The sequence below is a fragment of the Humulus lupulus genome, chromosome 8 (genome assembly GCF_963169125.1).
Source record: "Humulus lupulus chromosome 8, drHumLupu1.1, whole genome shotgun sequence".
NCBI classification, from domain to species: domain Eukaryota; kingdom Viridiplantae; phylum Streptophyta; class Magnoliopsida; order Rosales; family Cannabaceae; genus Humulus; species Humulus lupulus.
Window position 1 is genome coordinate 149,741,722 of NC_084800.1, and position 26,070 is coordinate 149,767,791.

General features: G+C 38.3%; 1 protein-coding gene and 1 long non-coding RNA gene across 3 annotated transcripts; both read left to right on the forward strand.

Moving 5' to 3' along the window:
* The first annotated feature begins 6,180 nt into the window (after window positions 1-6,180).
* LOC133798550 (uncharacterized) lies at window positions 6,181-8,825 on the forward strand. Of its 2 annotated transcripts, XR_009875942.1 has the most exons (3): window positions 6,211-7,290; window positions 7,381-7,950; window positions 8,037-8,825. It is a non-coding gene; the product is annotated as an uncharacterized LOC133798550 (long non-coding RNA). The 2 variants fall into 2 exon arrangements; XR_009875941.1 differs by having other exon boundaries at window positions 6,181-7,950.
* Window positions 8,826-25,602: 16,777 nt separating this feature from the next.
* LOC133796151 (uncharacterized mitochondrial protein AtMg00810-like) lies at window positions 25,603-26,070 on the forward strand. Its single transcript, XM_062233632.1, has one exon. The coding sequence runs from the start codon at window positions 25,603-25,605 to the stop codon at window positions 26,068-26,070; it is 468 nt and encodes a 155-aa protein (XP_062089616.1).

A 26,070-nucleotide genomic window follows, 5' to 3' on the forward strand; every position in this document is an offset into this window, starting at 1 on the left:
AAAGACCATATTGCCCTCCCACTTATATCTAAGCTTTTACACTTCTTAAGGGCATTTTAGTCATTACACCCAATTCCTGCTAATTCCTCGAATGCCTCTAATCTTTACCGCTTACTTCTCGACACCTAACTAATCACCAATTATATTTCTCAATATCAAAATAGACTCCAATATATTCTCTAAATTTCCCAGAAATACCCCCAGGCTCGCCCCGAGCCGGGTATAAATCTCCGCCGTGACTTTCTCGATGAACCGCTCACTAGGATTGCCTCGAGTCACGGATTACAAATATATCCACATAATAATGTGGTCTCAACAATTTATCATATTTATTTACATTTATGCCCTCAACGGGCCAAAATTACGAATATGCCCTTCTAACCTAATGGGGGCCTACATGCATACTAACACACATAGCCATGTATCACAGATATTCAAATAATCATGCAACATGCTTTCAATCATTAAATCACATATAATCCAGTTATGCCCTCCTAGCACACTAATCAAGGCCCTTAAGCCTTATTAGTAAATTTGGGTCGTTACATATAGGGCCTCGCCCTGCTCTACGGGTACAACAGTTTTCTTACCTGTGTCCCGAGCACAGTACCCTAGTCCGAGCCTCGCTGAACCCTAGTCACAACGCATCAACAATATCCATCCATCAAGTTCTAACCCATTAAATAACTTTAGGTCATAATTCTAGTCTCCGAGACCTTGAATTTAATCAATACGGGTGATAAAATCCATCACGATCCTTAACTTTTGGATTCCCAAGCCTAAAACCTCTTTAAAGCCCAAAAATGCACTAAATGTTGCGGCCCCATGAGCCCATGCCGCAGCCCGACCCTTTGAACCTAGAAAAATCCTCCATTTTTACTTCCAAAACCAAGCCAATTTACCCCAAAATCCATCCAACAACTCAAACTAATCATCACATAAGTTCTACCACAGTCTCAGCAACAAAACCTAACAAGAATTAACCTTAAACCCCATCTAAAACTCAAGAGTGATTCTCCACCTAACTCACATGCACAACCTTAAAACACCAGCAGAAATTCAAACACAGTTCAGATAATCAAGTGCTAGAATCCTTACCTTAACTGATAACTTGGCCCTGAGCTAATCCTCAACTACAGCCAGCTTCAATTCCAAGCCAAAATCCCCCCTATGGATCAAAGTCTCGAAGCTTCCAAAGTGAGAAAAACCTCCAAGAGAGAGAGAAAAACCTCCAAAATCCCCCCTAGGACTGACTCAGATCGTGCAACACAGATATATCACAAGTATATCACAATTATTACAATTATCACATTTATGCCCTCAACGAGCTAAAATTACAAACATGCCCCTAATAACCAAACGGGGTCCACATGCATATTTAATTCACCTAAACATACATCCCTAATCACATACTCATCAAAATTCACATATTATAATAATAAATCATTTATTGCCCTCAAGGCACATATTGTCCACTTATTCCTTTCCATAAGGACAGGGACTAGGCGAAAACTTCGTAGCAAAACTCATCTAGGTTGGGAGAACCAACCTCCCAAAAATCTCATTTCATTATGGTCAGTATTTTACATTTTCCATATTTTATGAAAAAAGTTTAAAATTTTATTTCTCTTAAATCGTAATGTATTTTTCTCTAATATTTTACAGAGACCTTTTAATATATATAAGCTATCATCCTATAAAATTTCATAATTTTTAGGATATTATAACCCACTCAAATATATAATGAAATCTGGACAATGCATGCTGCCGAGTATTTTTTTCCAGATTTGAATGACAATGCCAAAAAATGCATAACATTTGCTTAAAAATACTTTTTTTTTAATTTTCCAAATCCTAACATCAAGTACTCTCAAGTGCTACACAACTACACAATTTATCTTAACAAACAGGATACAAAAAGGGCGGTCTGACCTGTTGGAACCGCGACTACAAATTTTGGCAACATGCATTTTTACTCACAACAATATTACCAAGCTTTCTAGCATAAACCTAGGCCAGAAATATGCATGCAAATCATCATACCACACAACCATAAACATAAACATAAACATAAAAATAAGCTCAACAACCATTAAAATATCCTATACAACCATATCTACAAGAATAGCTAAAGAACTTAAGGAAAGTGAACATAAGGTTTTACCTCTTGAAGCCCTAGCTTGGAGATGAGTTCCTTAGCACTTCAAACTATTCCCTTGGTGTTCTAAGCCCCCAAAATCGAGTCTCCCATCATAAAAAATTTATAGAGAGGTTAGAGTCGAAAAAAATAGGTGATGGACAAGAATATGCAAGCTTTACAAAGTTTCTTACCTTGTATTCTTTTATCACAAAAAATGTTCAAGCTTTGAGGTCTAGCTTGTATTAACTCCTTTGAACCCTAGAACAATTAAACATGGTCATGCTTGATTTTTGGATCCCATGCATGCACAAGAACCCTATCATTTCATGTAGGAGAAGGAGAAAGAAAATGAATCATAAAGAATTATTAAACTTACTTTCCTCTTGAAGTTCTTCCTCTCATGAGAGTAGCTCTAGAGAGTGTTTCTAGTTTCTTAGAATATGAAAAATACAAAAATGAAGTGAATAGGGAGGGGATGTTTGATTGAGTGAGTAAGAGAGAGAGAGAGAGTTTCTTGTATGGAAAGAAAAATGTCTTTACTATACTTGGACTTTCAATATAGGAATTCGTAAGCTAGAACAAGCAAGCCGTAGGGACCGTTTTCCCTAGGCTATGTTGTCGCTCCTCTCTCTCTTTGCCCTCTTGATTTTACTATTTTTTTCTTCCCTAGTTGCCTCCTAAATAAAAGAGATGAAGGACCATATGGTACTTTTATACCCTTTATTTTCCGTATTTTTAACCTATAGTTTTTTAAATTTTCATAAATGATTTAATTGAATATTTTGTGACTACAAATAATATTAGTCACACTATTTAAAATAATCTTTCAATTAACCTCATATTAACAAAAATTCCCTTCAAGGCCAAAGCAAGCATTTTTCACCCTTAAACATAATTGATTGGAATTCAAACGTCAACTAATTTCTTAAAATTTATTGGCTTAACAATAAATTCCCCAATTGCCTAGAAATATTATTATGCCATAGCATTTTTCCTATTTTATTTAATCCGAGACTATTCTCCCATCAGGGTTTACCCCTTGGTCTAAGACCAAGTTTTTCTTTGTAAAAATACTAGATCATTCACCAAATCATGACAACGGCTATATCAAATCACGAGTTGTCTCAAATTCATATAATATTATTAAAAATAATATTTTACAAAATCTTTCACTGGCCCGAACCGGCTACTAACGAGTGTTCAAAACACGGAACGTCACAATAAAAACTATTGCATTTATTATTCTGTGATTTACAAAGTCTTAACTAATTTAAGACTTAGTCGTTTACATGCAATTAAATTCACCAGAACAACTCACATAAACATATTGGACAATCCATTTAGAAAACTTTTTAGTAGTTTCTACAAAAAGAGATGCATGATTAATTAAAACTATCTAGGGTTTCATGTATGGCATGTAATAGACTAATGCATGATCATGTTATCAATAAAACATCAATTAATATCTATTTAAAGAAGTACAATAAATAAATGAACAATAAATGATGAATCAGGTAGGCTATTGGGTATTTCTAAATTAAAAACCCTTGAAAAATATAAATTTAATTACAAAGTAGGCTTCAGTTGATTGCAATACTCTAAACTGATTCTCCTTCTCTTAGACCCATCCTCATAATCTTTAGGAATCCATTATGCCCTATTAATTACAAAATAATTTATTTAATTAATACTAATTTTTCATTAAATAATCATTTTTATTATCTTTTTAATTTATTTGATTTTAAATAATTAAAAGAATCAAATTGAAATACTTATTTAAACTTAAGATAAACTCTTAACCAACTAAAAAATATTTATTTTTCTAATAATAACAAAATAAGATAATAAATTTTTCAAATTCAAATAATTTAAAGAATTAATTAAATAAAATATAATGGCTAAAAACAAGGGATTTGTTGGGCACCATTGATTGATGCCCAAGTATAGGGCTGGCACAAGAAAGGTGAGCCCTAAGGGGGCTCGGCATGGTGGATGTTGGCACACATAGGCTGGGGTGCACGTGGGTGCGCAAGGGCGCACCTGCAGACGACTGGGAACTGGACGCGTAGGGCGTTGCGGTGCTTAGGTGCCATGTGCGAGGCTCGGGGTACAGGTGCAGGGGCGCGAGTGGGGTGTAGACACACTAGGTGCTGGTAGCGCGTGCGTGAGGCTCGAGTCGCTGACGTGTGGCTAGTGGCTCAGGTTCCTCCTTTTCTTCTGATCTCTTGTGTCTAGAATTTTTACAATAAAAATTCTAAAATAAAATTACAAAAATTTCTATGCCTCGTAAGGCTTACAAAAGATCTAAGAAAAACTAAAAAACATTCCTAACCCAATAGTGCCATATAATTAATGATTCATCATTCAACCATATGTTCAAAAAAAAAAAAACTATCCATTCAATATGCATATCAAATTATATATATACATATATATAATACAAGAAACTCACACAACATTTAATGTATACATATCTATAAACCGCTCTGGTACCAATTGTTGGTGTTAATTTGAATAAAATCGACGCAACGAAAGGTGGAGTGGGGGAATTTTAAAAAATCATCAATACCAAGCCAGGATACATATATTAATACATTAAATAAACACATACCAGGAAAATTAGATTACCTCTTGTAGCCTATAAAGATTTCTTGAGTCTTTTAGTATAAACAATTCATCTTCTGATCAAGTGAATACTCAAACCTTAGCCTTCCAAGTCATTCTTGAAATATACAAGGATGTATGTGGGCGCGTAGGATTCATAGGTTGATTATTTAGGCTTTCTAGATGTTCTCAACACATGAGATCTAGAGAGTTTGGAGAAGAGATAAGGCTTGTAGAAAGTTTAAGAGTTTTTAGGCCTAGAAAATTATATCGATACTTTTATGAGAGAGTCTGATAACAAAATAACAACTGAATTAAAAGAATCACTTATTTTTATACTTATCAATATAAAATAAAACAATACTTTTCTTTAATTTTTATTAATTAAAATTTATCAGTTTTTTTAATTTTAATTATATATTTCAATCAAATTTAAAATAATAACTAAATAAAGAAATAAATTTGAAATTCAAAATTCAAAATTCAAAACTTAAGGATATGTGGCACTATAAGTGACGCCACTCACTATGCCAGACAGTGAGTGGCGTGAGCCACTTAGTTGCCTCCATAATTTTCCTCATTTGTTTGTTTAATTAATTTTAAAACAATATATTTATTCCAAAAAATAAATATCAATTAATTTAAAATTAACCTTATCTTAAAACTATGATTAACTCTTTTCAATATTCATCCAAACACGAATTAATATTTATTTCAACTAATATATGGTTTTTCAAATAAAATATAATTAATTATTTTCACATAATTACCACGTAATAGTCACTTAGCCCCGGATAATGAATTCCTTAGCAATTTAGTCATTTTCTCACTTACCTGAGACATCCTTACCCTTGATAGTGTAGAACAAAGGCGCTTGGGGACCATGGACCTAAAATACTAGCCTCATTATTTTAAGAGACGATAACGAATGAATCAAAAGATCTAATAAACATAATCAGGAGTTCATGATAACTCGCGATTTAGAATGTCCTACTAATGATCATCTTTTAATATATGAATTAAATCTTTACGGAAAAAAGTAAGTTTATAAAGATAATTAATTCACGTCGATCCTTTCTTATATAATCACTATTATTTACAGTACATTTACCAAGATATCTATCCACATCAGTAATCCGAATCTAGATTACTCACATCTCATATGCTTAATAAACAATACTAGCAAACATTCATTAAAGATTATGTAGTTTAATATATTGCTTAATATTTTATTCATTATATATGATCTTAATTCTCTCGTATAAAAAGATCATATTATCATAAATGAGTATGAAATTTTATAATATTTATATAAATTATTCAAACAATAATTATAATATTCAAATATAATAATAATTTACTTTCATTTAAATCAATAAAAATTTCATCTCATATGCGTTTAGGGCACCAACTCTAACAGTACCTCCCCTTCTGACCCTTCCTTAAATGCTCACGAAGCGACCAATGTCCAACCAGAGGTTGGTCTTGCACTTTGCTCCGTAGTCATCACTGCTCAACCACTCAATTGGATAACACCTCATGTGATTCCCCTATTCCTACTAAAGTCCTTTCGTCCAACATTTCCTATCTCCCCAAGGCTTCCCATACCCAATTGGTTTGAAAAAGTAAGCATTTTTTGCCTCCCCTAGTGCTCCTCAACTGGTTATTTCTTTGAATCCTCCTAATAACATGCCTAAGAAATCCAAAATTTCATTTGCTCCTCACCCTTCTTCTACTAAAGTGAGGCCTAGTTCTCCGGATTGCCTCATTGATCAAAGTACCCAAAAGGGGTAGACTAGTTCTTGCCAACATGCCTCTTTTTTATCAAATCAACTATACTTCCCCTTAGTGCTGCATAAAAAATATCAAAACCTTCTTCAGATCCAACTCTTAAAACTAATGAACAACAACTCGCACCCTCATCTAACGCCATCGTAACCACTACTTCCATTATCCCAACTCCTTTTTCTCCCCTCGCTTCGCTCGACCTCCCCCTTTCTGATGCTTTACTACAACACTTGCGAGCTTCCTCTATGGATACTACCACATTCTTCTCTAGTGACTACAGTAGTGGCAGTATTGAAGAGAGGCTTTTTACTCTTTTGAATCTATCACTCCCTCGTTATCCTCTAATTGATCTCTCAGTGTCTCAGAAATCTGACATTGGCACTTCCTCTCTTGACGTGACCCCTAATATCACTTCTCCGACTTTGACAATATTTCCTGAAGCTGTTGTCACGGGTGTGAGGATTTTACCATCCATCCCCGCTGATTCTTTCCCCTTGTAACAAATTTAGGAGTTGAATTTGTTACAACTAGGACTATTGGGGAAATAACTTCTACACTTGTGACGCCTATTGCCAATGACACTAGTATAAGCAACTCTACATTGCTTCATTGCTTCATTCTCCTATCTATTTGTTCCTTAGTACGGATGTAATTGTTGTATTAATGAATGACACATGCATCGCACATCATTTATTATTTGGTCTGTAGGTAATTCCTTCCACGAAACTTCTTCATCATCTCTGGATATTACCCTCTTGGTAGATTCCCTTTACTTTCTCTATTTATGCTTGTAGTTTATTCATTACTTTCAAAACTCTAAACAATTTGTATGCTCTTGTACACACGAGGTTTCTCGCGGCAGGTGTCCTAGAATAAACATGAAGTTTCAAAGCTGAACAACAAGTTGCTCGGGAAGTGCAGAGTAAACATCAAGAACACCTAAAGTCTGCTAAAGAATCCCATAAAAAAGCAGAAGATGAGCTTGCTTCCACCAAAATTGAACTGGTCCAAGTGCAAGGGCAACTCTCGAGTGCATCCACCACACTTAATGAGAGGAATACTCTGAAAAATGAACCTTACAAAAGTGGAATAAAAGCTCGTCAGTGTCAATTCCATTGAGAGGAAACAATATCAGTTAACCTAAGAGCTAGCAAAAGCAACATCAGAAATATCATATTTTAATGGTGAGCTTCTGAAGCGCTTGAAAGTTAGCCAAACTCAAGATGAATCACTGGCCTTGAAGTCAATTCTTACAAGAAAGCTTGAAGATACAGTGGCTTCTTTAACAACAGAGGTAAAGAACACTGAGTGGTCCTAGAAAGAGAGATACACCATTGGGATTGCCGAGCTCTTTAAAGGAGGCCATAGTGGAAAAGGAGAAAAAGTATTCCAAACCTTAGAAGCTCACACTCTTGAAGGTATGGCTTTGCACTTTTGTTCAGTTCTTCTCATTCTCAATTGCCCTAATTACTATTTCTTATGTTGATACGTTGTTCTTTTCTAGAACCAGAAATTGGAAGTCTCACGTATTCAGTTCCCCTGCCTACATCAGTGATCAGGTGAAGGTGGAAAAAATAATTGCCAGAGTATCAGATTTAGAAATTGCCTCTAATCGAGATTCCATGGCCCAAGACTATGACTTGTTCACCATCAAAAAAATAGACATTGTTAAGGGAATTTGCGCTTGGTTCAGCAATGAATATGGGCTTTATGATTTTAAAGACTACAGGCCCAACTTGGTGATTTTCGTTTTTCTTATCCTGTTGCTCACATGGAAGAGCTTAAACAGAGACAGGGTACTATCGGCTTCATTTACCAAGCTCATCGTGAACTTATTCTGAAACCCTCAACAGATGTTATGAATCAATTAACTTATGAAGTCAGGCCAACTCTCCCATCTGTTGTTTATGAATTATGGACTTAGGGCTCTTCGGCCAAAAGAAAGAATGTCGTCATTACTGCAGCTCATTATTAATCTGTTCCACCTCCGACAACCCTGAGAACCACTGCTCTTGAGGGTAGCCAGAAGCCTTAGGATTTAGTCAATCTTTTGCATTCGTGATGTAAATAACACTTTAATTAGAAGAACTCCTCTCTAGATTCTAACTTGCGCTTTACTGTTCCTGTATCTAGGCATGATTGACTACTTGTGTAATGTCCCAAATTACCTAATAAGGCTTAGGCCTTGATTAGGGGTCAGAATGACAAATTATGGAACTTATGTGCTTATGTCATATTTATGGGCATCATTGTATGATTATGCGAGTTATATTATGATATGACTTAATATGAATTTTTATGTGTATTAAATATACATGTGGGCTCGTTTCTTATTAGAAGGGAAAATTTCGTAATTTGGCGTGCTATAAGTATATTTGGCATATATGTGATATATGTGTGAGACTACATTATTATGTGGATATAATTAGGTTACTCGGAACGAGGCAATCCTAGGGAGCAAGTTAGCGGGAACGTCACAACGGGACCAATACTCGACTCAGGGTGAGTCAAGGGATATTTTGGGCTTTTAAATGCATTACCAGGATATTGGGTAATGGGAATGAATATTCGAGGATATATTGGGAGTTAGTGAGATCATGAAGAAATTCTGGGGATTTTTTACTATTTTACCCTCTGAGGTGTTTTTGGGACCCCAAGCCTTTGGATTTACTTGAGGTTACTTGAGTTCGAAGTAACCTGACAGAAGCATAAAAGTACATTCAAACTCTCTCTCTCTCTCTCTCTCTCTCTCTCTCTCTCTCTCTCTCGTTCTCTTTTTGGCGCTCGATAGAATTTTCGAAGGAAACTCGAGTTTTAGGACTCAAATTCAAGCAAGGTTAGAGCCGTAACGATTTTAGAGAAGATTAGAAGCTTGATAGCCAGATAATTTAACTGGAAAATGACTCAATCAGAGGTAATCCAAGCTTTAAGTTCTGAGTTTTTGAGTTTTTAAGCTTTGATTGGATTTTATGGTTTTGATTGGATTGTAACTTGGGGTTTGATGGTTTTTGATTACTGAGTTGTTTGGGAACTTTGTTTATGCGATTTGGATATGTTTGGATAGATTTATGGAGGAATTTGACATGATAAAAATGGAGGGAAACAGACTTTTCATGTCGAGTCGCGGCACTGTTCTTGGGGTGCCGCGGCTCAAATTGGTCAAAGGAGAAGCAGGTGGTTGTGGGGCTTTTGAGCCGTGGCGCCGGGTAAGCAGGGAAGAGGCTTAGGCCTCTGACTTGAGCGGGTCATGGCTCAAATGTTTGGGGGCCACATCGCTTAAGGTATTATGGGTCTTGGGGAGGTTTTTAATGTGGGAACTCAAACCTAAGGGCTTGTGATCGATCCTACTACCCGGTTTAGTAGAATTTGACATCCCCGAGGACAGGACTCGTTCCAAAAGCCTTTGTTTACTCATTTTTTACGAGATTCTATACTTGGTTGTGACTAGGTTATCGCTAAGGGATCGGGATCAGGATCGTGCTCGAGGGTCGTTCTTATTTTACATTACACTTGGACCTGAGGTAAGAAAACTGCACCCATTACGTGATATACGTGATTAGGGCTTGACCCGAACGTGGAATATAGTCTTAATTGGGAGTTGGCCCCTGTAAATGTGCATAGTTATGATTATGCCTATGAATGATTGATTAAGCATGTAGAATGCTATATTTATGGATATTTGTTATATGATGAATGTCGGTTAACATTATATAATTGAGAAAGGCTTGACTTATTAGTCAGGGACGGCAATAGCGCTGAGCATAAGTCGAAAAGCATTGGCTAATGAGCCAAGGATGGCAATAGCGTTGAGCGCTGGTCGAAAAGCATTGGCTTATGAGCCAAGGGCGGCAATAGTGCTGAGCGCTAGTCGAGAAGCATTGACTTATGAGTCAAGGGCGTCAATAGCACACTACACGCTGGTCGATATAGTTAGATTTAATTAGGAGCGCATTATACGTGTAACGCCCTGGTAACCCCAGAATAGTTGCGGTGAACAGTGAACCAGAAACTTAACTCGCTACCCGAGTTCTTTGGTTAAAAACGTGCTTCTAGGTATTATTAATAGGCTAAGGTGGAAAACCAATAAAAAGGAAATGATATATTTTATTAAGTACATAAAACTGTTCATGGGCCCATCAAAACTTTTACAAGTTATTTACAACTCAAAATGGTCATTACTGTTTCAAATTTACAAACCCGTCGACCTAAGCGGAGAAAATAGGGTAAACCCCCTAGTTCCTTTGATAACTCCTTCGCCGTGGTGGTCAAGCGGTCGCATATGTACACAGCACCACCTAAGCTCTCCACTCAAGGTTGGGTGAGCTTCTCTTTCCCTTTACCTGTACCACATAGCACCCATGAGCCCAAGCCCAGAAAGAAAACACAATATAGCAAGATATAATATCAACAATGATCATAATAATCATTCAGGACCTGTACAAAATAGGTAAGTGACAGTCACTAAGGCGGGTACAACTCCCTTTAGCCATGTGACGATAGGGTCACCGGGGCTTAACAGATGAGTGAACCTTTCACTAACTTAAGCAGGATAGGTGCATGATAACTAGTCACCAACATAACCTTCCTCATGACTCTAGAGTCATAACTATGGAACACTGTTCCCTAGCCATGTGACAAGCGGTCACCTAGGCCTTAGGCCCTGGCTCTGAGTAACTAGTCTTAGACTAGCCAAGCGCTTATAAGTTTCATCGACCTTAAGGTCGGTCCAACGTTAATACCTTAGAGTCATTCAATGCTAATATTGATTAGATCTAATCTTTTATCGGCCCTGCGTTCAGGACGCTAATGCCATTTCTGAATCTCAGGTCAGTAATATGCGACCAATGTCGTCCTTGACTAATTAGTGCCACACACAAGTAAGCAAGCTCTGCTAAGCATTTAATATGCAATCAATATCCACATTTATCAACCAACATGCCTCAACAACAATCATGCATGTCATATACACAGGGTGTAGTTTTCTTACCTCTGGTTCGAGTAAGAATTAATATAAGAACCACCCTTGAGAACTATCTGTCTTTTTTGTCCCTTAGCGGTTACCTGGTCATAACCAATTATGGGATTCCATCAATAAAATGACTAATAAAATATTCCTGGACCAAGACCTAGCCTCCGGGACAACGAATCCCACTAAACCGGGTAGTAGGATCGATCCCGAGGCCTAAGGTTTGAATCCCTAAGTCAAAAACACAATTTTGGCCAAGATGGCCCTCAAGCGCCGCGACCCTTCCCAAAAAATAGAGGCAACACACCTCAAGTATGTAACCACTAAGGGACCCAAACTTTACACCAATCAAAACTTCCCCAAACTTTACACCAATCAAAACTTCCTCAAATTCCCCACTCAATTATGAAAACTCCAAACTTTAAAACCAGCTCAATAACAGGGCAAAACACTACAAAATGGAACTAGAACCTTACCTTAAGCTTGAATCTAAGTCCTCTTCAATGGTTGAACTAAGTCTATATCCTCCAAGCTTTGATTCTTCAATTTGGGATCAAAAACTCCAAGGAAGAACAAGGAAAGATGATGAACGTGAGGAGCAAAAACAACCCTCTGTTTTGATTATGTTTTCTACAGGTTACCAAGGTCATATATATCCTAGGGGTTAAATGACTATTTTGCCGCTAGGTCATTTAAAAACTTCTAAAGACTCCCAAGGGTAAAACCGCCATTTTCAACCTATCTCGTTAATCATAATTAACGCTCTCCAATTTATGCTATTCTCAATATTTCCAAATACCAATTATTCTTATCCCGTTACCCTTTAATTCTCGGTAATGCTCTAATCACCGAAATACCTCGAGACTCACCTCGAGCCCTGAGCTTAACCCTGTTATGACCAAACCGATAATTTATATTCAAAGATCGTCTCATGCCGAATAGCTCGAACAAATCCACATTATAATGTGGCCTCAACAATTAATCAGAAGCATGCACCAAAATATACAAATATGCCCTCAACGGGACAAATTACCAAAAGACCACTGTAATCAAATGTGGACCCACATGGATGTATTTAACTTTATATTACAATATAATTCACATAAACATGTATATATTCATTTAATGTCATAATAAAACAATTATGGCCCTCCCAGCTTACTAATCCAGTCATTAAACCACATTAGGGATTTTGGGGCATTACAACTATCCCCTCCTTACAGAAATTTCATCCTCGAAATTTTCATGAACAGCTCGGGATACTGACTCTGCATATCTGACTCCAACTCCAAGGTCGCTTCCTCGGCCTTGTTGTTCCTCCACAATACCTTAACCAAAGGTATCGTCTTATTCCTGAGGACCTTATCTTTTCTGTCAAGTATCTAAACTGGCTGCTCCTCAAAGGAGAGATCTGGCTCAAGCTCCAGATCTTCATAGCTCAAAATATGATTCACATCAGATACATACCTCTGAAGAGCTAAAACATGAAACAAGTTATGCATGGCTGACAACGCCGGTGGCAAGGCCAACTTGTAAGCCACTTGACCAATCCTTTCCAGGATTTCAAATGGACCTACAATTCTAGGGCTCAACTTGCCTTTCTTCCCAGACCTTCTAACCCATTTCCATTGCGAGACTCTAAGGAAGACATAATCTCCCACCTAGAACTCCACGTTCCTGCGCTTGGGATCTGCATAACTCTTCTATCTACTTTGAGAAGCGAGCATCCGAGCTCTAATTTTCTCAATGGCCTCACTGGCTCTCTGAACTACCTCAGGACCTAAGTATCTCCTTTCACCTATCTCATCTCAATGAATGGGAGATCTGCACTTCCTACCATACAACATCTCATAAGGTGCAACTCCAATGGTAGACTGATAACTGTTGTTGCAGGAAAATTCTATCAAAGGTAGATACTTATTCCAAGATCCACCAAAGTCCAACACACATGCTCGCAGCATGTCTTCCAATATCTGGATCGTCCTCTCAGATTGCCCATCTATCTGAGGATGATAAGCAGTACTGAACTTCAATTGTGTACCCATGGCCTTCTGTAAACTCCCCCAGAACTTGGAAGTAAAAGTAGGGTCCCGATCTGCAGGATCGACCTAGGCGCTCCATGGAGGCGCACGATCTCTCTCACATAGAGATCTGCATATTGATCAACTGTATATGTAGTTCTCACTGGCATGAGGTGAGCTGACTTGGTGTAGCGATCCACTATCACCCAAATAGAATCATGCTGACCAACAGTCCATGGTAAGCCTACCACGAAATCCATCGTGATGTCTTCCCACTCCACTCTGGGATATCCAAAGGCTGCAATAACCCTGTCGGCGTCTGATGCTCAGCCTTGACCTATTGATATGTCAAGCACTTAGCCACATATTCCACTACATCCCTCTTCATCCCCGGCCACCAATACAATGATCTCACATCCTGGTACATCTTCGTGGTGCCTGGATGCAAAGAATAAGGAGTAGTATGAGATTCATCTAGAATATCTCGCCTCAAAGCAGTGTCTAACGGAACACATATCCGCCCCTTGTATCTCAACAAGCCTGACTCAGACACTGTACAATCTCTAGATGCTTCAGCCGAAACATCCTCTCTGATCTTGATCAGTTGTGGATCACTCAACTGACCCTCTTTGATTCTCTGTAACAGTGTAGATTGTAGCGTAATATTAGCCAACTGCCCCACCAGCAACTCTATACCAGCTCTGGTCATATCATCAGCTAACTCTCTGGCTATCAGTCTCTTACCATAAATCTGTCTCGGACCCTTCCGACTTAAAGCATCAGCTACCACGTTGGCTTTTCCTGGATGATACAAAATCTCACAGTCATAATCTTTTACTAACTCCAGCCAACGCCTTTCTCTCATATTCAAGTCTTTCAGGGTGAAGAAGTATTTCAGGCTCTTGTGGTCTGTATAGATCTCACACTTCTCTCCATAAAGATAATGCCTCCATATCTTTAAAGCAAAGACCACAACCACCAACTCTAAATCATGTGTGGGATATCTCTTTTCATACTCCTTCAACTGATGAGAGGCAGAGGCAATTACTCTCTCTGATTGCATCAAAACACAGCCCAAACCCTGATGAGAAGCATCACAATAAATCACAAACTTCTCATGATCTGTTGGAAGACTCAGAATCGGAGCTGTAATCAATCTCTGCTTCAGTTCCTGGAAGCTGTTCTCACACTTATCTGACCACACAAATTTCTGACTCTTGCGTGTCAGCTCTGTCAATGAAGTAGCAATCTTTGAGAACCCTTCCATGAAACACCTATAATAACCTACCAATCCAAGGAAACTTCTAACCTCATAAGCATTCTTTGGCCTTGGCCAATCTCTAACCGCTTCAATCTTTGCTGGATCTACCTTAATCCCTTCCTTATTGACAATGTGTCCAAGAAAGGACACCTGAGACAACCGGAACTCACATTTCTTGAACTTTGCAAACAACCTGTGTTCCCTCAGTCTCTATAGAACCAACCTCAGATGCTGCTCATGCTCTGACTCAGACTGAGAATATACCAGAATATCATAAATGAAGACGATCAAAAATTGGTCCAGATAATCCTTGAACACTCGGTTCATCAGATCCATAAAAGCAGTAGGGGCATTAGTCAATCCAAAAGACATGACTAAGAACTCATAAAGCCCATACTTGGTATGAAAAGCAGTCTTCGGTATGTCTCCCTCCTTGACCCTCAACTGATGATAACCAGAACGAAGGTCGATCTTTGAGAATACCTTCTTACCTTGCAACTGATCGAACAAATCATCTAACACGAACTCAATCTCTCTGTGCGGTGGCAACCCTGGCAAATCTTCTGGAAACACATCCAGGAATTCACAAACAAGTCTGGTATCTTCTGGTCTCACTGGTACGACCTGAGTGGTATCCACCACACTGGCTAAGAATCCAATGTAACCTCCTTGTAATAAATCCATAGCCCTCAATACAGAAATCATAGGTATGCGAGGTCCATGCACAGTACCAACAAACACAAAAGGATCCTCACCTTCAAGCTCAAAGGTGACCATCTTCCTTCTGCAATCAATGGTTGCCCCATACTTCGCTAACCAATCCATACCCAATATCATATCGAAGTTAGTCATAACCAACTCTATCAAATCCACTGATAACTCTCTGCCCTCCACTGTCACTGGCAAAGATCTGGCCCATCTCCTGGATACCACTAACTCCCTAGTGGGTAACAAAGTTCCAAACCCCACAGCATAAAAATTAGAGGGTCTACACAATCTATCAATAATACTACTAGCAACAAAAGAGTGTGTAGCACCAGAATCAATCAAGACATTATAAGGGGTTCCAACACTAAGAAGCTGACCTGTAACAACTGAGGGAGAAGGCTCAGCTTCTGCTTGTGTCAATGCGAACACTCGAGCTGGGGCCGAGCTGTCCGCTTTTCTAGGTTCTTCTTTTCTGGCCTTAGGGAAATCCTTTTTAAGATGGCCCACTACTCCGCATGAGAAGCAGGCACTTGCCCTACATTCTCCCAAATGACACCTCTTGCATCTAGGGCATTCAGGATAAGACTTCCAGGCTTCATTACCACCTGGACGACCCATTGAGATACCACGGGGCCGCCTATCAGAACCTGGAACTAGGAAGGTGTCAGGAATCTTCCTTTTCTGCTCACTGGGGCCTACACCCCTACCAGAACACACAAATGGAGGACCTATCCTCCTGAACTCTTTTCTGGCTGCACTATCTCACCAAATCTTGTTCTCTGCACTCTCAGTTGTAAGTGTCTTCTCAACCACCTATGCATAGGTAGTAACCCTAGCCACAGTGGTAATACGTACGTCACGGGCTAATTTGGGATGTAGCCCTTGCAGAAATCTCTCTCTTCTGGTCCCATCAATGGGCACCAGCTCCATGGAAATTTTTTCCAAACGATCAAATTTCAAGGCATACTCAGTGACTGACAAACCTCCCTGAAGTAGCCTAATGAATTCCTTAGCTTTAGCTGCCCTGATGGCATCATTATAATATTTCTCGTTGAACAAAGTCTGAAACTCTTCCCAACTCAGGGCATTTACATTCTTGGTCTGGGTAATAACCTCCCACCAAATCCGGGCATCCTCCCAAAACATATAAGTGGCACAGACCACCCTCTCATTACTAGTTACCCTCATGAAATCAAGGATAGTGGTAATCATACTCATCCATAGTTCTGCCTTGGCAGGATCTGCACTACCCTCAAATACTGGAGGTTGTTGCTTCCTGAACCTTTCATAAAGAGGCTCCCATTTATTTCCAAACTCAGGCAATTGCTCTGCTGCTGGCACTGACACAGGGGGTACCTCTAATACACTAGCCACTGCAGGGGCTTGCTACTGTCTTAGGAGACGAAGTTCTTCTCCCTGTCTCAACATTGTTGCCTGCAGATCAATAATTATTTGCTGCCAGTTTATAGGAGCTGGCTGTGGAATCTGTCCTTGGTCATTTTCTTGACCCTGATTGTTATTATTTTGGCCTTGATCACTCCGGCCAGCTGACATATCTGTCTGCCCTGGATTAATTCTTATCACTGATACCTTGCTGAAACAATGATCAATACGACCAGTCAGGTAGTAATACCTAAACCTCTTGCCGCCTTATGGTCCAAGAACAAGCAGACAATTATCATATTCCACAGCCATACAAATATACAAGCAGATACATGTTTATAGCATTTAGCACCTAGCATGTATCACATAATAATTCACAATCAACAATACTAATAATTATGTTCCAGCAATCTCAGTACTATTTAGCACACAGTTGTTGAGGATATAATATTCCAGGGCACAGGTTTAACATGGTGTATCATGCATACAGGTCAAGCAGATATACTATATTTAAGGAGTTATACATATAACTACTTAAATAGTTACCAAACCATGAGTCGAGCTAGACTTAAGTGATGTGTGTACATACCTAGCCAGTCTATAGGAACCCTATCATTGGCACGCTTTGATACCAAGTTGTAACGCTCTAGTTACCCCAGAATAGTTACGGTGAACAGTGAACCAGAAACTTAACTCGCTACCCGAGTTCTTTGGTTAAAAACGTGCTTCTAGGTATTATTAATAGGCTAAGGTGGAAAACCAATAAAAAGGAAAGGATATATTTTATTAAGTACATAAAACTATTCATGGGCCCATCAAAACTTTTACAAGTTATTTACAACTCAAAATGGTCATTATTGTTTCAAATTTACAAACCCGCCGACCTAAGCTGCGAAAATAAGGTAAACCCCCTAGTTACTCTGATAACTCCTTCGCCGTGGTGGTCAAGCGGCCACATATGTACATAGCACCACCTAAGCTCTCCACTCAAGGCTGGGTGAGCTTCTCTTTCCCTTTACCTGCACCACATAGCACCCATGAGCCCAAGCTCAGCAAGAAAACACAATATAGCATGATATAATATCAACAATGATCATAATTATCATTCAGGACCTTCAGTCCAAAATAGGTAAGTGACAGTCACAAAGGTCACTAAGGTGGGTACAATTCCCTTAAGCCATGTGACGATAGGGTCATCAGAGCTTAACAGATAAGTGAACCTTTCACTAACTTAAACAGGATAGGTGCATGATGAATAGTCACCAACATAACCTTCCTCATGGCTCTAGAGTCATAACTATGGAACACTGTTCCCTAGCCATGTGACAAGCGGTCACCTAGGCCTTAGGCACTGGTTCTGAGTAACTAGTCTTAGACTATCCAAGCGCTTATAAGTTTCATCGACCTTAGGGTCGGTCCAACATTAATGCCTTAGAGTCATTCAATGCTGATATCAATTAGATCTAATCTTTTATCGGCCCTGCGTTCAGGACGCTTATGTCGTCTCTGACTCTCAGGTCAGTAATATGCGACCAATGCCGTCCTTGACTAATCAGTGCCATACACATGTAAGCAAGCTCTGCTAAGCATTTAATATGCAATCAATGTCCACATTTATCAACCAACATGCCTCAACAACAATCATGCATGTCATATACACAGAGTGTAGTTTTCTTATCTCTGGTTCGAGTGAGAATTAATATAAGAATGACCCTTGAGAATGATCTGTCTTTTTTGTCCCTTAGCAGTTACCTGGTCATAACCAATTATGGGATTCCATCAATAAAATGACTAATAAAATATTCCCGGACCAAGACCTAGCCTCCGGTACATCGAATCCCACTAAACTGGGTAGTGGGACCGATCCCGAGGCCTAAGGTCAAAAACACAATTTTGGTCAAGATGGCCCTCAAGCGCCGTGGCCCTTCCCCAAGCGCTGCGGCCCTTAGGCCTCTTCAACACCACCTTCTTCTTCAACAAGCTTGGGCCGCGACGCTCTAGAACAGAGCCGCGGCCCCACCCAAAATTCATCCAAAAACCTCTGTTTTGCTCCTTTAAACATATTTGAAAACCTTATAAAAACTCTCCCAATATCACTAATCAAGGCCACCAATTATTACCATAACCTGTCCATATAACCATCAAACCCCAAACTTTACACTAATGAAAACTTCCTCAATTCCCCACTCAATTATCAAAACTCCAAACTTTAAAACCAGCTCAATAACAGGGCAAAACACTACAAAATGGAACTAGAACCTTATCTTAAGCTTGAATCTAAGTCCTCTTCAATGGTTGAACTAAGTCTATAACCTTCAAGCTTTGATTCTTCAATTTGGGATCAAAAACTCCAAAGAAGAACAAGGAAAGATGATGAACGTGAGGAGAAAAAACAACCCTCTGCTTTGATTCTGTTTTCTATAGTTTACCAAGGTCATATATATCCTAGGGGTGAAATGACTATTTTGCCCCTAGGTCATTTAAATTCTTCTAAAGACTCCCAAAGGTAAAACCGCCCCTTTCAACCTATCTCGTTAATCATAATTAACGCTCTCCAATTTCTGCTATTCTCAATATTCCCAAATACCAATTATTCTTATCTCGTTACCCTTTAATTCCCAGTAACGCTCTAATCACTGAAATACCTCGAGACTCACCCCGAGCCCCGAGCTTAACCCTGTTATGACCGAATCGATAGTTTATATTCAGATATCGTCTCATGCCGAATAGCTCAACAATTAATCACAAGCATGCACCAAAATATACAAATATGCCCTCAACAGGCCAAATTACCAAAATACCCCTATTATCAAATGTGGACCCAAATGCATGTATTTAACATCATATTACAATATAATTCACATAAACATGCATATAATCATTTAATGGTGTAATAAAACAATTATGGCCCTCCCGGCCTACTAATCCAGTCATTAAACCACATTAGGGATTTTGGGGCATTACAATAAGCTTGTCCAACCTAATGGTCATGGAAAAACTAAAGTGACAGGTACACTAGGCCAGCTCCAAGGATGGTTATACAAAAGATAGGGCTATGGGCCTTGGGATGACTTATTAGTCCCATATCCTAGGGTGTTGAGCCCCAGTGTGATTTATTAATTATGACACTTGGGAAATGGGTCCCGATATGATTCAGTTAATCATTTTATTTAGAGGAGGTTGTACCATATGTGTACCGATCCAAAATTTCTAATAAGGCTTAAGGGCCTTGATTAAGGCGCTAGGAGGGGATGTTTGGTATATGTGTGATTTTAAATGATAAAATGCATGAGTTTGTGGCATGCATGATTATATGATTATATGAATATGATTAAGTCCATGTTTATGAGTATTAAATATGCATGTGGGCCCTATTTAGCTTTTAAGGGTATATTGCTAATTTTGGCCCATTGAGGGCATAAATGTAATTATATGTGATAAATTGTTGAGATGACATTATTATGTGGATATATTTGCAGCATATGGCTCAAGATGGTCCTAGTGGGCGGATTGGCGAAATAGTCACAGCGGGGATTTATTCCCGACTCGGGGAAGCCTAGGGGTATTTTCGGGAATTTAGAGAATATATCAGGGATTATTAAACATTGGTTAAATTATTGGTAATTAATTGGATGACATAATTTAATTGGTAAATATTAGGAACACTTGAGGAATTAGCAGGAATTGAGGGTAAATGACTATTTTGACCCTTAGATTAAATTAAGGATTAATTAGTATGTTGAGGGGAAAATTGGTCTTTTCCATAGAGGGGATATACTCTGATTTACTTAGGAAGAAAATAGAAGAAAGTAGAACTTCCCTGCCTCTTCTCTCTCACATATTCTTCTCTCTCTCTCTCTCTCTCTTTTTCTATTACACTTTGGAAGCTAAGGAAAAGGGCATAAGGAATTGGGCTAAGGCTAGAGTTTTCTTAGAGGAAATTCAGCTGGGAAATTGAGCTGTAGATGGAGGTAAAATTCTAGAACATCATCTTTAAAGTTTATGGATGAATTTGGATAGAAATATAAGTGTTGGTAGTGTTGTTTTGACTAATGGTTTGGGTAGGAATTTCAGTGGTTGTAGCTATGATTATTGTGTCTGAATTGAGGTATTGCTTCTGGTATAATTGTATACGGGATTAATATTTTAAGTATGTGATTTTAGTCTGAATTTTAGTTGAAATTGGTGTTGAATTGAAGGGGTAAGTGGGGAAAATTCTGGGTAGAACTTGAGTGTTCTTGGCTGGGAGAAGGGCGCGTCGCGACCTGGCCAAGGGGTGCCGCGGTGCGTGTGGCCCTTATGGCCTGGGAGGCTCTCTGACTTGGGGCAAGTCGCGAATTGTTAAGCCAAGTCGCGACCCGCCTGGGCATTTTTGCCTTAGAATTATTTCTAGAATTGGTAAGGCTTGAGGATTCGAACCTAGGTGCCCGGGACAATTTCTACTACCCGGTTTAGTAGAAATGGAGGTCCTGGAGGCTAGTTTCTGTTTCCTAGGTATTTTATTTTGATTGGAAGTTGATGGATATCAATGCCCCTTGTGAATAGGTTTATCGCCAAGGCTCAAGGTTAAGGATCGTGCTCGGAATCATTTCGCATTCTCTGCTCGGAATTCAAGGTAAGAAAACTGCACCCTTTTGCGTGGTTGTGTTGGGATTGAGATTCCTTATATTTGAATACAAATGTTGTATGATTATAATATGCCATGTGAGCATGATATAAATGGCCTAAGAGTGTCGGGACTGATACTTGCGCACAGGACGTGGCTCGGCCACTGGTAGCTGAGGTTAGTTAAATAGTCACTGAGCTCGGCCTTAGCGAGCTAGAGTCAATGGGTTAAGCATTGGGGTTGGCCTAAGTGAGCCGGAGACAGTGGGTTAAATAGAGGGTGCGGCCTAAGGGCATCGACCTTGAGTATTGTATGATGATTGTGATAAACTGTTGATTATGAATTTGTTTACTATTGATTAATCTGATGTTTATGGCTTGTTGAATTACCTAAATGATAGATTAATGATTCCTTGATTATCATCATTGACTATGTGTCCACTATGACCTGCTGAATATCTGGTTAATGTTTTATGAAATATTTGGTTATCGATATTGATCATGTTATGATGTTATGGTTTTCTTGCTGGGCCTCGGCTCACGAGTGCTACGTGGTGCAGGTAAAGGCAAGGGTAAGATGAATCAACCATGGGTTGGAGAGCTCTGGGGGCAAGGTGTACATTGTCAGCTGCTCGGCCGCCATGGTCGAGGGATTGTATAGGGACAGAAACCTAAAATGTATATTTTTCCATTAGAGTGGCCTTGATTGTATATAACTTTTGGTATTCTGTGAATTTTTCATTTAAACCCTGTTTTTGGGATCCCATGTACTAAACATTTATTTTAATGAAAGTTATCCATTTATTACCAAAAATATTTTAAACCTATTTTGTTTATGACTTTAGGATCATTTTTCCATTTAAACAACTTGATTATCATGTCTTGCACTATTTTAAACACACAGTGTAACGGTCTTGGTTATCCAGGGGGTTAAATATGACATTGTAGTCATTTATATGAATGACATACATGCAAGAGTAGGGTTATTACTACTAGGCATGCTTATTATGATTTGGTAACGTAATATTAACTTTTTGTGAGCATGTTTAAGTTTTCTTGCTGGGCCTTGGCTCATGGGTGTTATGTGGTCCAGGTAAGGGGAAAGGAAAGCTGGACCAGCCATGAGTTGGAGAGCTTAGGTGGCGACGTGTACATATGCGGCCGCTCAACCACCACAGCCAAGGTTTCTCAGAGGAACTAAGGTTAAACCCTATTTTTTCCGCGTAGGTCGGTGGGTCGTAACTTTTGAGTTGTAATTATCCTTTGGGAACTCCAAACAACTTTGTAAATGTTTATTGTGGGATCCCATATACAACTTGATGTTTTAATGAAATATCCATTCATTTTGACCGAAATTTTTAACCTGGATCTGTTAATCACCTTTAGATGCATGTTTATGGCCTAATGACTCGTTTAGCAAGTTAAGCACTATTTAAAATACATAGTGTAATGGTCTTGGCTAACCAGAGTGTTACAAGTTGCATCTATTATATTTCAATCGTTCATTGTAAAAGCCTTTTAGACCTTTTTCCAAAGGCAACCTTCATGTCAAATATAGATGGCGGAAGTCACTACACCATAATTTTTTCTCCTTATTCCTTTCTATTCTTCCTTTGAATCTTCCTATGTTTCTTCTCTTAATCACTCTCTTATCAGGGGTTGCTCTAGTCATCTGAGCTCCAATTTAAACAAGCCAAAATTCATTCATCTACACGAGGCAATCAGATGGCGTTTAACTTGGGTTGTTTATGAATATCTCTTGGTTCCATATGTGGTTTAGGACTCTGAAAATTCCTCTAAAATTTTCAAATCCAAGACTATAACATCGGTCTTTATTAGTGTTGGAATTCTTTCCTCACCCTTGCTTTGATCTGTATATTCATGTCATAATAATAAAAGAACTACTTAATAAAATCATTGTGCAATTTCCAATTCGAATTCATACATCATTGAACTCATTTCCAACCGTGGTGTATCTCATTCATTTTCTTTTTCGAACATAATATGTTTGTAACGTTCAACGTCTCATTCTGAGGTTGTCCATCACTTGCCCCCTCATTTATTTTCGTCATCATTCCTCATTTGCTCATCAACAGAATTCCATGTCATGCTCAAATCATCTCCTTTGTTCTTACTAATTCTTTTATTACTCTTATATTTTCTTTAAAACTAGCATTAATGGCCTCTATTGATGCAATTTCCTTTACAAGATAACTATGTTCTTGTGTCATTATCTTTTCTGATCATGCTCTTTAATCGATTCTGTTGACTTTCATTTTGATCATGCTCTTAATTATTTATATTCTAGGAGCACTTTTGTGCTTACACTATCAGAAAATCGTGCTCTTTGCAGTTCTATTGGGAATAGTTATTCTCCTCTGTCCGTGGCGGGCAACAACAACGCATTGTTTTTTCACTATTCATCTATTAATCTTGTTATATTTCTCAATGGTGCATCATCATTGTCCATAATTTCTTCTCCATGCTTTTCTCGCTATCATTTCCAACAATTTGGCAAAATCTGTAACATCTTGTAATTTCTATACTTGGATTATTTAATTAAAAAGGGGGATCATTTGAGAAATTATGAAAATTAAATCAGTATTCATTTAATTGTATAGTGGGATAATAGATGGATTTTATATCCAAAATTATGTATAATTCTTTGGAATAAATAATAAATGATATTAAAGTTTATAATAAAAAAATAATTGGAACTTAAAGATTTTATCTTTTAATTTGTATAATTATTATTTATTGGGAAATAAATAATAAGAAATTTTTAAATTGGTAAATAGAATTGATCAAGATTTGAAGATTTATATTTTAGAATTATGAGAGTTAAAATAAAAAGAAATTTTGATCTCGTAATATTTTATGAAGATAAATAAAAAGAAGTTTTTAATTAAAATAAAAACACATTTATCAAATTGTGAAAAGTTTTGTTGGAATTATAAATTAACCAAAATAATTATTAATTTTATGGGAAGTTTTAAAATAAAAATGAAATAATATTTTGTGGGACTAAATTGTAGAAACTAATTAGTGTTGGGAATTAAGTTAAAAATTTAAAAGAAAATTGGTTTATAATATGTTTTTGTTTATTATTTAAAAAGTTCATAAATAAATATATAAATCAATTTTTAATTAAATATTAAATAAGAAAATGAAATTTTTAAAACCCTAAAATTTAAAAAAAAAAAACCAAAATATTCTTTCTCTTTCCTCTCATAGTTCGCTCTATCCCGATTCACCCACTCTCTCTCTTCCTCAGATCTCAGTCGGCCAAGCCCGACTGACCCCCTTCCCGACGCCAGAGCCATACACACACCTCATAAGGCCATCAACGGAAGCTTCGAAGTTCCGCCAGCTATGGGTATTTCGAGACTTCCCAAGCAAAATATGGCTACCTCGAGCCTCCTTGAGCCAAACGACCATCACCTCGAGCTTCCTCATATCATGGGCAACAAAACCCACCAAGTAATTGGCTCTGATTGTGGTCGGAAAAAGAAAGGTGAACTCGCTCGAATCCGTGGAGGTCCGAGAACTTATGGTGCAAATCCGGCCACCACGGTCCGTTCCAAGAGGAACCACTACAACTATGACATTCCCAGTGTCTTAGGATTTATAGCCCATTCATTGTTTTTCTGAACCGCCATCATGGAGTGGTGGCTCCGCCGTCACCAGAGCTCAAGTGAGGGTCTCAGCCAGCGAAAGTTTACATCAGCCAACCACCAGGCTTTGAAGAATCTCCCGATGCAAAGGTTGTCTGCAAGTTTAACAACTCACTATATGGCCTAAAACAATCTCCTCGAGCTTGGTTTGATCGGTTCTCGAAAGTATTCAAAAGTCTTGGGTACACACAATATCAAACCGATCATACACTGTTCATTAAGCAATCAGAAAATGGGAAAATTACTATCCTGATAGTATATGTCGATGATATAATTGTCACTGGAAGTAATACCGAGGAGATAAGTCTAATCAAAGAGATGATGGCAAAGGAGTTTGAAGTCAAAGATCTTGGGGCATTAAAATATTTTCTAGGTATGGAAATTGCGAGAAGCAAAAAAGGAATTTATGTATCTCAACAAAAATATACTCTTGATCTCCAAATGAAACCGGGATGCTTGGTTGCAAGCCTAGCATAACTCCAATTGAACTTGGAGACAAAACTAAAATGTTTGAAGGAGATCCAGTTGACAAAGGAAGATACCAGCAGCTAGTAGGGAAGCTTATTTATCTATCTCACACTAGACCAAACATTGCCTTCGCTGTGAGTCTAGTAAGTCAATTTATGCACGATCCGTGTCAAGGCCATTTCAATGTTGTGTATAGAATCTTGAGATATCTGAAACAAGCACCAGGAAAGGGACTATTCTTCAAGAAGACAAATGAAAGAAAGGTTGAAGTCTTTATAGATGCTGACTGGGCTGGATCAATTGATGACAGGAAATCTACATCCAGTTATTGTACCCTACTATGGGGTAATCTAGTTACTTGGAGAAGTAAAAAGCAACTGTTGTTGCAAGAAGCAGTGCAGAAGCAGAATTTAGGGCTATGGCTCACGGGGTATGTGAAGTTATATGGCTAA

What these genes read in the sequence shown, in the direction of transcription:
- LOC133796151 (XM_062233632.1), top strand. Translation starts at nt 25,603, where the DNA reads ATGCTTGGTTGCAAGCCTAGCATAACTCCAATTGAACTTGGAGACAAA.